Source organism: Taudactylus pleione, unplaced genomic scaffold, assembly GCF_031769625.1.
Source record: "Taudactylus pleione unplaced genomic scaffold, aTauple2 ptg000478l, whole genome shotgun sequence".
Taxonomy (NCBI): domain Eukaryota; kingdom Metazoa; phylum Chordata; class Amphibia; order Anura; family Myobatrachidae; genus Taudactylus; species Taudactylus pleione.
Window position 1 is genome coordinate 2,649,242 of NW_028284880.1, and position 14,820 is coordinate 2,664,061.

Here is a 14,820-nt window from a genome sequence, read left to right on the forward strand (position 1 = left end):
GGAGAGTGATCAGAACAGGGCCATATCGCTGGTCCCATTAGGAATAACGGGGACTGCGATCTGCCCAGTTAGTAAACTGCAATCAAGAGATATCTGATGTCTCCTGGGTTAGGCTCTTGTTAAATATCCCTGTTACCTAATTCATACTGAAACCAGCGTTTCCTATGATTATTAGGTCTCTCCAGCACAGACGTAAATAGGATACAGACCACTTTCATTTGTGACTAGTTTTCCCACATGAAATATCAGAAAAATGAATAACAACAATTTGAAAATCATCTTCTTATCCACGGTGGATATAAAGTTCTCCTTTCAGCTATAATCCTACAATGCGGCTTGCCGAAGATGTCTAGAGACTGCTTCATGAACTCGCACATAAGAAGGTTGTGTGAAATCTCCCATTGCTTTACAGCGGGGTGACCCACAACCAGTGTTGTGAAACAAATCAAAATGTCAAATCAACTGTAGATATGCTTTTTTATATTTTGTTGGTTTGGAAAGCTGTGCGGCCGTCATTGCTGACAGTACTTTAGCATTGTTATTTAGGTGAAATTGTTGAAAACACATCTATAGCTATTTCTCATCTATATTTATTGTCTGCTGGTAGAAGATCGATTAAACTTATTACTAAATTTTAAGAGTTGTTTAATTCCGCACTACACCTCCTTCAATAATAACTCCCAACCATCCTGATTTCAGCAAGTCAGTCCCGATTTCTGGGGATAGTCCTGATGGCCCTTGATTTGCGGGCAGTTGGGAGGTATTTAATTTCTTCATAGACCGAGATGGTGTTCTTCTGGTAAAAACCTCTACCGGGGTGTGGCTGCAACTAGGGGTGCAGAGATGGGGTTGGAGGTACAAATTACCCAGCCCAGGCCTCTGTAGGGGCTGGGAGTGCATAGGAGGCATAGCAACCCATGATGACTCCTCCGCACCCACCTTTGCTTCTCGGTGGCGCACAACGTACAAATGCACATCATGATGGGGGATAGCTGCACCCCCTCCAGTGGCTAGACTCCCTTAGTACCTGGGCCCGCCTATTGTCTTGGCGACTCTGGTCACAGTCCCTATGATGTGGTCACACGTTCAATGTGCCACTGTTTTGTCCCACCTACCGATTAGCAATGTTCCAATGTTGGGAGCTATACCTTAATATAACCTGTTTAGGAACCTGCCTTACTACATGGATCCAAGAGCCATCTCCCATCACAGCTCATGGTGCTGGAGGACATCAAGTCCCCTTCATTAGAACTTCCTAGAACTCTTTTGAAGATGACTAGTTAGATTTTAGTCCACAACTGTGATCTGCTGCACAAGTGAGCAGACTTTGGTGTGCTCTGGGCTTGTACTATCAAGCTGGGGAATTTTACAAAACACTCAGGCAGGGTTATCAAGACCTGTTTTTTATTTAGATCAGTAGTAACCTTTTAGATCAATTGTAACCAAGGAAAGGAAATCCAGTCTGGTGTGAGACCGTGATGGAGATGAGAGCACCTGAGGAACCAGAAAGTAAGAAATGGCCTCCTGTGAATGGACCACTATCTATATAATAAGCGAGAATGCTTGTCTGTTTGTCTGTACATTTGTCCTTTATGTGCGGCCAGAGATTTGGACCTAGCTCCGCCAAATGTGGCATGGTGATGTAATTTGACCAGGATTAGGTTTTTGCCTAGGTTTGAATGTCGTCAGGGCCACACACTGCCACACAATCCCTAAAATGGGAATTTTTTTTAATTACACAGGTTCCAGGGCTGGCTCCATTGGCAGTCCGACAAAAAACCTATGTGAAAGCTACAATTAACCTCACAGTAAACTTTGACTCATGCAAGTTCATAATAAATTCAGAGTTAGTCCTTTTTAAAGTGACCATATATATTAGTCAGCTCTCTGTGTTTGCATGGAATGGCGTAACTAGAACTTTGTGGGTCACAATGCAAGATCTTAGAAGGGCACCCCTCAGAGGTAAAATAAACCCCATACATTTGCCCACCCTAAGAGCCCATTCAGGCTATACCACACAGAGCCCATTCAGGTTATGCCACACAGTAGTAGCCCTTATACACATTATGCCACACAGTAGTAGTGACCCTTATACATTATGGGCTCTATTTACTACAATCCGCATTTTGAATGCAGATTGTAGTGTGATATTACCGACTGAATTCGCATTGCGAATTCAGGCAATATCACATGGATTTACTAAAAATCCCTTGTAGGGACAGAGCTTGCGATAAAGCTTTGTCCCTGCGATTCCCGTCCACACACTTATCACGTTGTTTTCGCAAAAAATACAGTGACAAGTGTCCGCATGTGCCAACCGGCCGCCGCTAAGCCCCGCCTCTGCGATCGCGACCCCCCCTCACTTTATTGCACTTGCCTGCAGTGATCGGGGTTCCGGTGATGTCCTCCATGGCTCCGGTCAGCTGACATCCCATCCTGCACTGGGACCCGGTCACCTGATGTCCGGGTCCCAGTGCAGGATGGGAGACCAGCTGACCGGAGGGAGGACATCGTCAGAGTTCGGTCCCTGATCTCAGGTAAGTTACTTTTTATTTAATTTTTTTAGCAGAGTTCAGCGTGTGGTCTGTTTAGACCACACAGCTGATCACTGGGGCTGGCTCTGGGCTCTGCCTGTTAGAGTGGAGCAGGAGTCCGGTAACCGGGGCAGACCCTGGATAACGCCACAGGGCTTCCCCCGGTATTTTTTTCACAAATTATTTTTAGTAACTACCAGACACATTGCATTTCCTATTACAACTATGGGAAATGCGATCTGATTACTAAAAATAAGTGATAATTAGGGGTTGGAGTAGAATTTTACGCATTCTACTCCAATTGCCCTTTAGTAACTTTAGGTAAAACTAAAATAATGTGAAAAAGGTGTGAAAACATTAGTAAAAATAATGATAATAAATAGAGCCTTATGTCACACAGTAATGCCCCTTACACATTATGCCCCCCCAGCAAATCACCTCCCTGTATCTCTCCAGCAGCCTCTCGCCTCCCCCTGTGTGTCATCAGCAGCCAGCAGGTGTGGATTTGAGGCCGGGCCACCAGCTATTTACAGCTGATGCACAAGCAGGTAGCGGCAGACATGGACAGACCGTGCCGGTGCAATTTGAATCTGGTGCCGGTCGCAAGGCGATCGGAGCTCATGTACCAGCAGCCAATCAGGAGTATCCACTGCTGATTGGCTGCCGGTCCGCAAGCTCTAACAGCCTCACGACCGGCGGCACTGTCCATGTCTTCCTGCCGGTACAGCTGGCGGGCCGGCACTAAATCAACACCGCTGACACACGTGCCCCCCTTGGGGACCCTGACTGGACTGGGCCACCTTGTGTGTGTGACCGAGTGCATGAGGAGCGGCGGGTCACCATAGCAGCTGCACCCCTTGCACCCACATCACTATTTTCATACATGTTAGCAAACAATGGGGTCCTTTTCAGGATCAATGGAGTGGGGTTATAGGAGAGGACAATGTAAACAAAAGCTGCAGGTGTACTTCAGCGTCCAGTGTTTAACCAGGAGAACCCACCAAAATGTGCTTCTCTACTTTGGGTGCGTGCATGTTTACTAGAAGAATTGTTGTAGGTGTTGTGTTGATTATTCATATTTATATCCAAGGCACATACTAGTTTTATATTTTATTTTTAGTTCCTGGGTTGACCGGAGTCCTAATGGTGCTGATTTTATTCCTAATGTCCACAGCATCAACAGCTTCCATAAGGTAATTATATTGTGTTACATAGAGTGCATCCGGAAAGTATTCACAATGCTTCACTTTTTCTACATTTTGTTATCTTACAGCCTTATTTAAAATGGGATAAATTCATTTTTGTCCTCAAAATTGTACACACAATACCCCATAATGACAACGTGTAAAAAGTTTATTTTAGATTTTTGCAAATTTAATAAAAAAAAACCTGAGAAATCACATGTACATAAGTATTCACAACGTTTGCTCAATACTTTGTTGATGCACATTTAGCAGCAATTACAGCCTCAATTGTTTTTGAATATGATGCCATAAGCTTGGCACACCTATCTTTGGGCAGTTTCGCCCATTCCTCTTTGCAGCACCTCTCAAGCTCCATCAGGTTGGATGGGAAGCGTCGGTGCACAGCCATTTTCAGAACTCTCCAGAGATGTTCAATCGGATTCAAGTCTGGGCTCTGGCTGGGCCACTCAAGGACATTCACAGAGTTGTCCTGAAGCCACTCCTTTGATATCATGGCTGTGTGCTTAGGGTCGTTGTCCTGCTGAAAGATGAACCGTTGCCCCAGTCTGAGGTCAAGAGCGCTCCGGAGCAGGTTTTCATCCAGGATGCCTCTGTACATTGCTGAATTCATCTTTCCCTCTATCCTGACTAGTCTCCCACTTCCTGCCACTGAAAAACATCCCCACAGCATGATTCTGCCACCACCATGCTTCACTGTAGGGATGGTATCGGCCTGGTGATGAGCGGTGCCTGGTTTGCTCCAAACATGATGCCTGGCATTCACGCCAAAGAGTTCAATCTATGTATCATCAGACCAGAGAGTCCTTCAGGTGCATTTTGGCAAACTCCAGGTGGGCTGCCATGTGTTTTTTACTAAGGAATGGCTTCCGTCTGGCCACTTTAATATTCAGGCCTGATTGGTGGATTGCTGCAGAGATGATTGTTCTTCTGGAGGGTCCTCCTCTCTCCACAGAGGAATGCTGTAGCTCTGACACAGTGACCATCGGGTTCTTTGTCACCTCCCTGACTAGGGCCCTTCTCCCACGATTGCTCAGTTTAGATGGCCAGCCAACTCTAGGAAGAGTCCTGGTGGTTCTGAACTTCTTCCATTTACGGATGATGGAGGCCACTGTGCTCATTGGGAGGTTCAAAGCAGCAGATATTTTTCTGTACACTTCCCCAGATTTGTGTCTCGAGACAATCCTGTCTCGGAGGTTTACAGACAATGTCTTGCACTTCATGCTTGGTTTTTCCTTGACATGCACTGTCAAGTGTGGGACCTTATATAAACAGGTGTATGCCTTTCAAACTCATGTCCAATCAACTGAATTTACCACAGGTGGACTCCAGGTAAGCTGTAAGAACATCTAAAGGATGATCAGTGGAGAAAGGATGCACCTGAGCTCAATTTTGAGCTTCATGGCAGAAGCTGTGAATACTTATGTACATGTGATTTCTTAGTGTGTTTTTTTTAATTAAATTTGCAAAAATCTCAAAAAAACTATTTAGACGTTGTCATTATGGGGTATTCTGTGTAGAATTTTGAGGACAAAAATGAATATATACCATTTTGGAACAAAGCTGTAACATAACAAAATGTGGAAAAAGTGAAGCGTTGTGAATACTTTCCGGATGCACTGTATGAATCAAAACCTTCAAATACCCCATTTGTAGGGCACTTTGACAAATTACATTAACTAATTTTAACAGCCTTTTACATTATTTTTAACACTTTATATCATTTAAACATTCTTTTATTGACAAACTGCATATAACACACATCATACAGTGTATATATATATATATATATATATATATAAAAAGTATTTATTATACAAAGAACTGAAAGTGAACATTAAATGCAAACTAAAAAAATCCAAAGTAAAAAAGTTATGCCTGAATAAACGCACTGCCATCAATTGCAAAACATAGAACTTTAGTACGTTACCATGTTTATTAACAGTTAACACATAGTGTAGAATCTGTTGCCACTTTAATGCCACTGAGTGATCTATTGACCCTGTTGGGGCTGGGGCTTAATACTATAATGGACACAGGGAGTTGGGGGATAATTCTACAATGTGGTAATATGGACATGAGTTGGAAGGGGTAATACTACTGGGAATGTATTGCTATTGGGGGGGGAAATAATGCTAAATGGGTCAGCTAGATACAACCCCAAGGTAGTTTTAGACTCCCCATAGCTGTATTTTTTTCTCTAAAATAATAAAGTAAATATTAAAATAGAGATACTTGACCTAATTAAATAAATAAAACATTTTCGTATGATTTTATTGTAAGAAATATTCACCAGTTAAGTGGTTATTGCAGAATAAATAGGGGTGCTTATGATGAAATAGCAAAATATTTCATTATTTTTTTAAAATTCAAATCATAATTTCAGGGGGTAAAATTATATAGAACACAATTCTTGACTGGGCGCTGATAATATAATAATATAGAAGAAATAAATAAACTTTACAAAAGTGAATGTATCTAAATTGGATATTAAAATTGTGTGTGCACTCACTAAAAAATTAGCATTAAAAATTAACCACTTGTAGAAATGCAATTTATATAAATTTAAGTATAATGATGCGGCAGAATAAATTGAAGACATGGCAAAATAATTAGATAGAGATAATATTATATATAAAAAATATAATTAATAATTAAGCACATAGAAATAAATAGCAATCACTTGTGAAACATTTTTTGTTTTTTTATTTAAAGATATTATCTATATCTATTTTTTATCATGTCTTGAATTTGTTCTGCCACATCATTATACTTAACTTGTAGTGCAAATGCAATATAAACGTATTTTTAAAAAAATTACATGAAATTTGTTTATTGGATTTGGGAATTATATTATTAGTTTATGATCTAATCAGAAATCTTTTTTTTTTAAACAGGGCTTCTAATTTTGATATCTTTTTGAACACTCACAACCTGTTCTTTGTATTCTATGTGCTGCTTCTGGTCCATGCATCTGGGTAAGTTTGAATAAAACCGCCTATTAAATAAAATATCTGTGCTATTGCCACCACTATTGCAGATTATTATTTTTGAAAGTGCAAGTAAAGCCATGATTTGATGTTAATATATAATAAAGCCCACATATTGCTGGGATGAATAATATGTATTAAATTGTGGGGCCAACCATCAGAGTATGGAGCCCGGTCATTGGATCGTGGATAATGTGTGTATTTCATTTTAATTATGTGAAAAACAGATTGTATGCATAAACATAGTGATAGATATAGTATATACACTATATTATATCTAGCTTACTATCCACATTTGCAGAAAATATTTGTTGAGATTATTTCTATTTCTTAGAAAGAATTTTTTTTTTTAAATGTATTAAGTTCTTTTGTTTCAGTAGTCTAATTTTTTAATACCACACTGAGATGGCATAAACAGGACAGGCATCATGGCGGTACACAACCTGAATTAGTATGATAGTCACACATATATACATATATATTAAGTTGTTTTGTTTCAGTAGTCTAATTTTTTAGTGCCATACTGAGATGGCAGGACAGGCATCATGGCAGTACACAACCTGAATTAGTATGACAGTCATACATACAGTGTTTTTTTTTCAGCAGGAACTCTGTTCCTGAACCTCTCATTAATTATGACTTAATGTCCTGGGCGAAAATTTTTTTTTCATAATGTAAGTTTTATTTTAAAATCCCTTTTGAGTGACTTTGTTTCTAAATATAAATTTATGTATATATAATATATATATAATTGTTTTTCTATAGCTTCACCCCATTAGCAGGGACATATTTAAAATGGGTGCAGGGTGCAGGGTGTGCGGGGCACCACTCACCCTGCACCAATAAAACTTAGCTGTCGCACATTGGCTCCTGTGACTGCGCCTGTAAAAACGGCTGGAAAATGGCCACCGTGGCCATTTTACCGGTGACCTGTGCATGCGCTATAGACTCTGGGCACACTCCAGTGCCCAGAGTCTATAAATGCGGCGCTGGCCGTGCACTCAGCCGCCGGACAGAGAGGAGGGGCCCATGTCGGAAACTGCTCCCTCCTCTCTAGAATCACCCCTGCCCATTAGCTATATTTCTTTCCAGAAAAATAGCCCTGCATACATACACATATATATATATGCATATATATCAAGTTGGTTTGTTTTGTTTCAGTGGTCTAATTTGTTAATTCCATACTGAGATGGTGTAAACAGGACAGGCATCATAGCATTACACAACCTGAATTAGTATGATAGTCATACATGTGCGATCTGGCTTGAGCATATTTTAATTTGCTCAATCACACTCTAGCTGAAAATGATACATTGAAGACCCTTGAACATCTTGTATAAAGCAGTAAAAAGAGTGGGGAAGTTGCCCATGGAAACTAATTAGCTTCTACTATAATTTTATAGAATGTACTTGATAAATGCTACCTCAAAGCTAATTGCTTGCTATGGGCAACTGCTCCACTCTTTGCTTGATTCATCAACCCCACAGTCGTGTTTAGCAGTTTTTATTTTTTTTAAAGGTTAAAACACTTTTGTTTTATTTAATAATATTATTTTAATATTTAAAAACACCAATTTATATGCGAACCACAACTGATGAATCTTGCATGCGAGCTGCGGACCTCAAATGTGAATGAAGTACACAAACTGCAAGTTTTGAGTGGCAGAATTGATTTGGGGACAATTGATGGATCGTACAGTGAACATGTTTTGTGGACATCGAACCAGTTTCAAATTTTCCAGCATCTCTCGAGCATCTCATGAATTTTTCGCTTAACTCACAGAATGGCGGCCTCCACTATTCATAGGTGCTGGGTGCTCTTTACAGTTCTAACGTTAACAAAAAAAAAATCCTTATATAAAAGCTAAAGAACTGCAGAGTTATAGAGGAGGATTAAGATGTTTAATACAGTATCCTCAACCTGTTCCCAGAGGGGACATCTGCTTGGCGATACTGAATTAATTTACAATCTTATTTGCATCGTAGGCTTTAAGGGACCATCATGAATAATGAATGAGCTTAAAGATGTCGTGAGCCACAAAGCTATTTATTAAGCGTGTAGATAGATTAACTAATGGAGGTTTCTCCCTTATTTAATCTTTTAAGTTATTGCAGTTTAGCTTCTGATCTCATAATGGAAATCTTGCTTAAGGACGTATGGAATAACATGTATATATCATGTATGATCAGCTTTAGAAAAACAAACAAACAAAAATATAGATCTTCTGAAGCTTAAAATTGGTCTAATGTCATTTACACAAATATCTGATTACTATGTACTAAAGCGCACCTGGAATTTATTATTGCTGTATAATTTATTAATTTATTTAATTTTGATATTTATCACAGTTAGCTGCGCTTGTGCAGAAAACCCCAAAACTGTCTGGAGGTAGCAGTAGGACTCCCCCGACCGCTACTAGTCAGGGTCGCGTGGAGCTTAGCATCGTTCAGTTGCCCTGGCGAAAGTTCCTGGCTAAATTCTGGCAATAGAAGATTTTCGGGCACCATAATCAGCAACAGAAAATCTGTTCTGTCTCCGCATAATGATAAGTAGATAAATGGCGCATTGACATAATTATGTTGTGATAACTATCCTCCAGTTCCTTGGTTTTCTGTAATGTAAAAGTATAGAGCCAGGGCCCAGCTCTATTCCCTACCTTATATTATATATATTATTATATATGAATATAATAGCTAAGGCGCCAGTGTAGGTGCACTGTGTGCTCTATCTGCTGTTTTCACGAAGCTGCACACCTATCAGGGGTCTGCCACACCCCCAACAATCTAAACTGCAAACAAACAATTGATAGACGGCGCTAGTGTCTCAGCAGCAGATCTTTATTTAAATATTTAATGTAAATATTAATATGCACATATAATAGATAAATTATCCCTAAATGGAATTCCTAGAAAGGTATAATCCTAAAATAATGGAACGGAGTGAATGTCCCGACAGGGTCTCCTTCTCTATGGACCGCTCCAGCGTTTAGCTGTGTGCGATGTCAGTGACTGTGGTGGCTCGCTCCGGAGATGGATAAGGGGCTGGCCTCAGTGCGGCACTACTAGTCCCGTAGCTCAATGGAACTACCTCCCTCACGTGCGTCCCGGCAACTGCTGTATATGAACCAGCGATAGGTCTGCTGGGAGGAGGAAGAGCAGCAAACAAAAAAGTCTGGTACTGCGGCAACCACTGGGGGATGGGATCACTCCACCGGCAAGCACAACCGTGCCCTCAACGCGTTTCTCCGCACTAGGCGGCTTTTTCAAGATGCGGATGCGCCACCATAGCCACTGACGCCGCACACAGCTAACCGCCGGAGCGGTCCATAGAGAAGGAGACCCTGTCGGGACATTCACTCCGTTCCATCTCTGGACACATTGCTGGCAGCCACGGAGGCTGCATTTTCACCATTGTCGCAGTGGCTTGGATTATAAGAGGATCGTGAGTACTGCTGAGCTCTCATACAACTGCTGCTCCAGTACATTTTGATAACTAGCGCTTCTTCTATTTGAAGTTTAGCCTACATGTACTGTGGTTTATACAAGTGTTGCCATTACTATCAGTTTGCAACACAGTGTTACATCACTGGGAACATTATTTATACCATTGCAAACAGCAACTATTGTGCACAGCCTTTTACCATCGGATCTGGAAAGGGGCTTTGGCACCCTGTAATACAGGGGATTGGAAATCACATCCCACCGGTTGTCTTATTTATATTTATCATTGTTATTGTGTATAATACATATTTTTAGGATTATACCTTTCTAGGAATTCCATTTAGGGATAATTTATCTATTATATGTGCATATTAATATTTACATTAAATATTTAAATAAAGATACAATTTTTTTCATTGTCTATCTGCTGTGAGACACTAGCGCCGTCTATCAATTGTTTGTTTGCAGTATATATTATTATATGTATTTCTTCTTTTAAAGGGTGCACAGCCAGATCTAGGTGAGTGAGGGGATGATGGAGCAGTTCATTAAGGGGTTGCTCCATACCAAAGCACAGAAAAATATTGAAACTCAATTTTGAACTAAACATTAGTAGTATGATTTCTTTTGAAAATAAAATGTTGGTGCACCTATATGAATTTTATTTATCTGGATGCCTGCATTTACCTTCAGAGAACTCTTCAGTTTAAAATTGTATTGTATATACTCTTTTGAATTTTTCAGCGCTGCATGTACAAACCAATAAACTAAAAGATGTAAAGAGGAAAGTCATTTTACTAACATCCGTAGACACAAATAAAGCAGTGTCGCCCAGTGTCTAAAATGTCATATACAAGAGTCAAAAATATAGATGCAGCCTATATATTCATTATTTTCAAAGTACGGCACTTTCCAGAAAAATGAGGTACCTCATACCTCAGTGCCTCTTACCTCAGTGATGTTCCTGGCTCCTTGTGAACTATTCTCATGAATATTGGTTTAGAATGGCTGCTTCCAGTGAACCTTATGTACACAGAGCACCTCATAATTACCTACTCTCCCGGAATGGCCAGGAGGCTCCCGAAAATCGTGTAGCACTCCCGACCACCTGGAAAAGTGGTCAAGTCTTCTGTACCCCCCTCCATCCGCCTGCACCCCTCTCCACCCGCTCGCATCTGGACTTGCTCCCACTCCACTCTGGGTGCAAAATTTCAGTTTGTAAAAGACGTCCCATCTCTGTCTGCGTGCTGCAATCGAGCACGGAAATGGACTTGCAATGCCCATGACGCCCCATAAACACTCCCGCTGGATGGGGCAGGTCTATGCGCCCGCATGGTCATAACGATACTGGATCAGAACCTCTATACACTCCTTCCTATACCTTCTAATATCCTGCCTATACCTTCTAATATCCTGCCTATACCTTCTAAGGATGACGCTAATTTGCGTACGCAGTCATACAGTAAATAAAGACTTAAGACCTGGAATCTGTGGTTCCAAAGCACAAGTATTATTCAAGCAAAAGTACAGTCAGTTACACGCTATTGATCCAGACACAATTCGGCGCAGAGGAATTATACAGACCCAAGTACAGTATACATACGCAGCGCTTCCGGACCAGATGTTAGGCATCAGCAAGAAACCCCTTGTCTTTCAGCATTCAGCACGAAGACTAAAAACCCAGTGTTGGAGCACACATATTTATACCTCCCAGGAATAGACAAAACAATAGGGACGTTTGTTGCTGATGCTATTGGTTCCCAAGGGGGATCCATCTGTTACAGTGCATTTAACAGGCTGATTCAAATAGACACAACCCAGCCTCTAACAACTGAGGGTCCCTAGATTCCCGCCACATGCTACATCCTAATAGTTATTCATATCATATACATTTGTTGCTTGAAGTCTCTGCGGTCCATAAGTTGAGAATGCATGATGCGATCTCCCCACCGATAACACCGGAATACTGTGGAAAGAGTACGCATCAGTACAAAACCAAACACGACTTACTTAGCATGTATAGAACCTTAGTTACCAAACAATCTTTATTTCATAACATTTATACTAAATGAACAAACTTAAATCTTATACCTTAAAGCTTATGAAACATTGTATGTGAATATGTAATGTGTGAGTATGCGGGGTTTGATATAAAGACGCTAGTTAACTTGGTGCGGATGCGTGTGCATTTGGCTACTAAACAGTGTTTTCATATAGGATCTTATGCATTCGCTAATATGCGACTAGTTAACAGCGCAATTGTGCGTATTACTGTGTGTATGAGAAATGAGGAAAGATGCAATCGCATGGTGCTAATAGTAATCTCGCCATATGTACTTAATTGTGAGTTTATCTAAAATGGAGCTGGGGAGGCCATTTGCAAAAAATGGCGTCTTGCGATTTTATTTCCAAGATGGCGCCTTGCGGCCAGTCGCAAGATGGCGTCGCCGCGATTCAATTTTAAACTGATATTGTCTCAGCCAATTTCCCAGCTTCGACAGTCCACCCTTTGATAGCAAACAACATGCTATCACATTCTACTTTTTGAGTTTAATTTAGGCTTACATTTACATATTATTTAGTGTTATTATGGGATGGCACAAGGTGGTTCTTAATCCATCAATAATGTGTTTCTGGGTGGGGACATAAAACTACTATTATACGCACACCGCGGATCTTGGAAGATCATGTGAAAGGTGTGGGAATGCACCAGTCTTATAAAAGCAGTCTTGAAGGGGAATTGAGACTTTACATTATCTGAGGTGTTCTAAAAATAACATTTCAATAATACATTCTATGCACGTCTAAATATAATACATCAAATGATGGTATTTCCTAGTTCAGGGTTGTAATGCAGTTCTATATTTACCTTGGTATTCATATTGTCATTACTGACCACCATCATAGTTTCATTCTTACGTTTTACTCTATTTTTACATTTTCCACACTTCAACACAATAGGAACACACTGGACGCATATGCCAATTATTATGATGACAATTAGTATAAGGATCAAGAATTTGCCTATGCTAGCGATCACTTCCTGGACCCATTCCTCTAGACCTGAGAACCATTTTATTGGGTTCAGCCATGAAACCCATCCTTCTATCTTTTCCCCTACTTCAGCCACTAAAGCATTATGGTTCTTACGAAACTCCCATTTTAGCTGCAGAATTTCATCCATCTTCCGGTCTATCACCTCCTTGGGGTCGCTGGTATCATTGGTGACATAGGTGCAACATTTTACTCTGAATTGGGTGGCTAATGTTACGCAATACCCTCCAGTAACAGCAGTTAAATAATTCAACACTAGCCTGTGTTGCACCAGTTCTTTCTTGTACGCTTGCAATTCTCTCCCTGTATACCTGAATGTGTCATCGTACATCTCGGTGATATTATCTATCAATTTAGCAAGTTCCTGAATATACCTAAAATTTTATGTACCCCGAGCAATCCTGGTGGGATCCAGTGCGACTAAAACTTGAAAGCCAGTTGTCTCACTGATTAACTGAGTGGCTTTATGCACGTCACCAGGTATCATATTTCTTTTGCCTCTGTGTTCATATTGGGTGTGAAGATATGGTGACGGTGTGTTTTTATGTATACCCAGCATTTCAACATGTGCGAGGGTGATAACTTCTGGGACTACTCTTCCCAGGTAACACAAACCTTCGGAACTCAGGGAGAGCCATTTATACGCTTTTCTTCCACATATGAAATATACATTTTCAGGGAGAACATAAGGAATGGTTTGCATCATTATCATTAAGCACATTTCCCTTGCAAACAATCCTATTTCTGGGTCTTCCATCTGGTACATGCAAGTACAATAATTTCTTTTGTGGAACTCAATATATACCGATACCTAAAGTTTCCCACCAGACTTAATTGAGCGTAACAGATCATGGTTTATGGACATTATCAGCTCTTTGTGAGAAGGTCATCGTCTGATTATTCCCCGTCACTTCCCAACTCCCGGGTTTATTGGGGTTGGTTATGTTTAAACACAAAAGTGATCTATCTACTTGGAATTGATAGAGTTTGAAATGAGGTGGTTTGGATGAGAGGAATTTTCCATCCAATGTTTTCCCTTTCTGTAATTCTAAAATTTCCGTGATATTCAGCGGAAATGGCACCAACCCTACATTATGCTGTCCCTGTGGCACATGTGAACACACCCAGCAATCAGTTTGATTTAACACTTTGCCTACCATGCTATGATAATCATCTAAAGGACACCCACCCCAGTACGGGTTATATTTAGGTTGGCACCGCTGGATACAGTTCTCATCAACTAGGGACCCACATAGCTCACAAATACAGGAATCTTCAGATGATAGACTTCCACACCGTCCCCGAGTATCCGGAATGACAGCTCTCTTAACAATAACAGTACTAAGATTGGTCAGACACTCCCCTGATTGGCATTGCACTCCTCCTGACTCCACTCCATCAGCACTGCCATCAGCTCCCATATCCTCGATCGGTCTCCCATCGTAGAAACTGGATATTCCTGAACCGACCAAGATGGTGAGCAGTCTAAAAGAGAATATGAAAATGAACACAGCAGGCCCATCCATTGTCACAACAAAACCTGCAAGTTTCTCTTAGTTCAGGTATCTCACTACAACCTTTTCAATCCTCCCGGAACAA

The 14,820-nt window shown here is 40.7% G+C and overlaps 1 protein-coding gene across 2 annotated transcripts in view; it reads left to right on the forward strand.

The window, feature by feature from the left end:
• NOX4 (NADPH oxidase 4) overlaps positions 1-14,820 on the forward strand; it is a 278,377-nt gene that overhangs the window by 93,489 nt on the left and 170,068 nt on the right. For both annotated transcript variants that reach the window (XM_088449030.1, XM_088449031.1), the window contains 2 exons: positions 3,655-3,727; positions 6,634-6,714. In XM_088449030.1, coding sequence (XP_088305156.1) covers positions 3,655-3,727; positions 6,634-6,714 — 154 coding nt within the window. The remainder of the gene's footprint in view (positions 1-3,654; positions 3,728-6,633; positions 6,715-14,820) is intronic.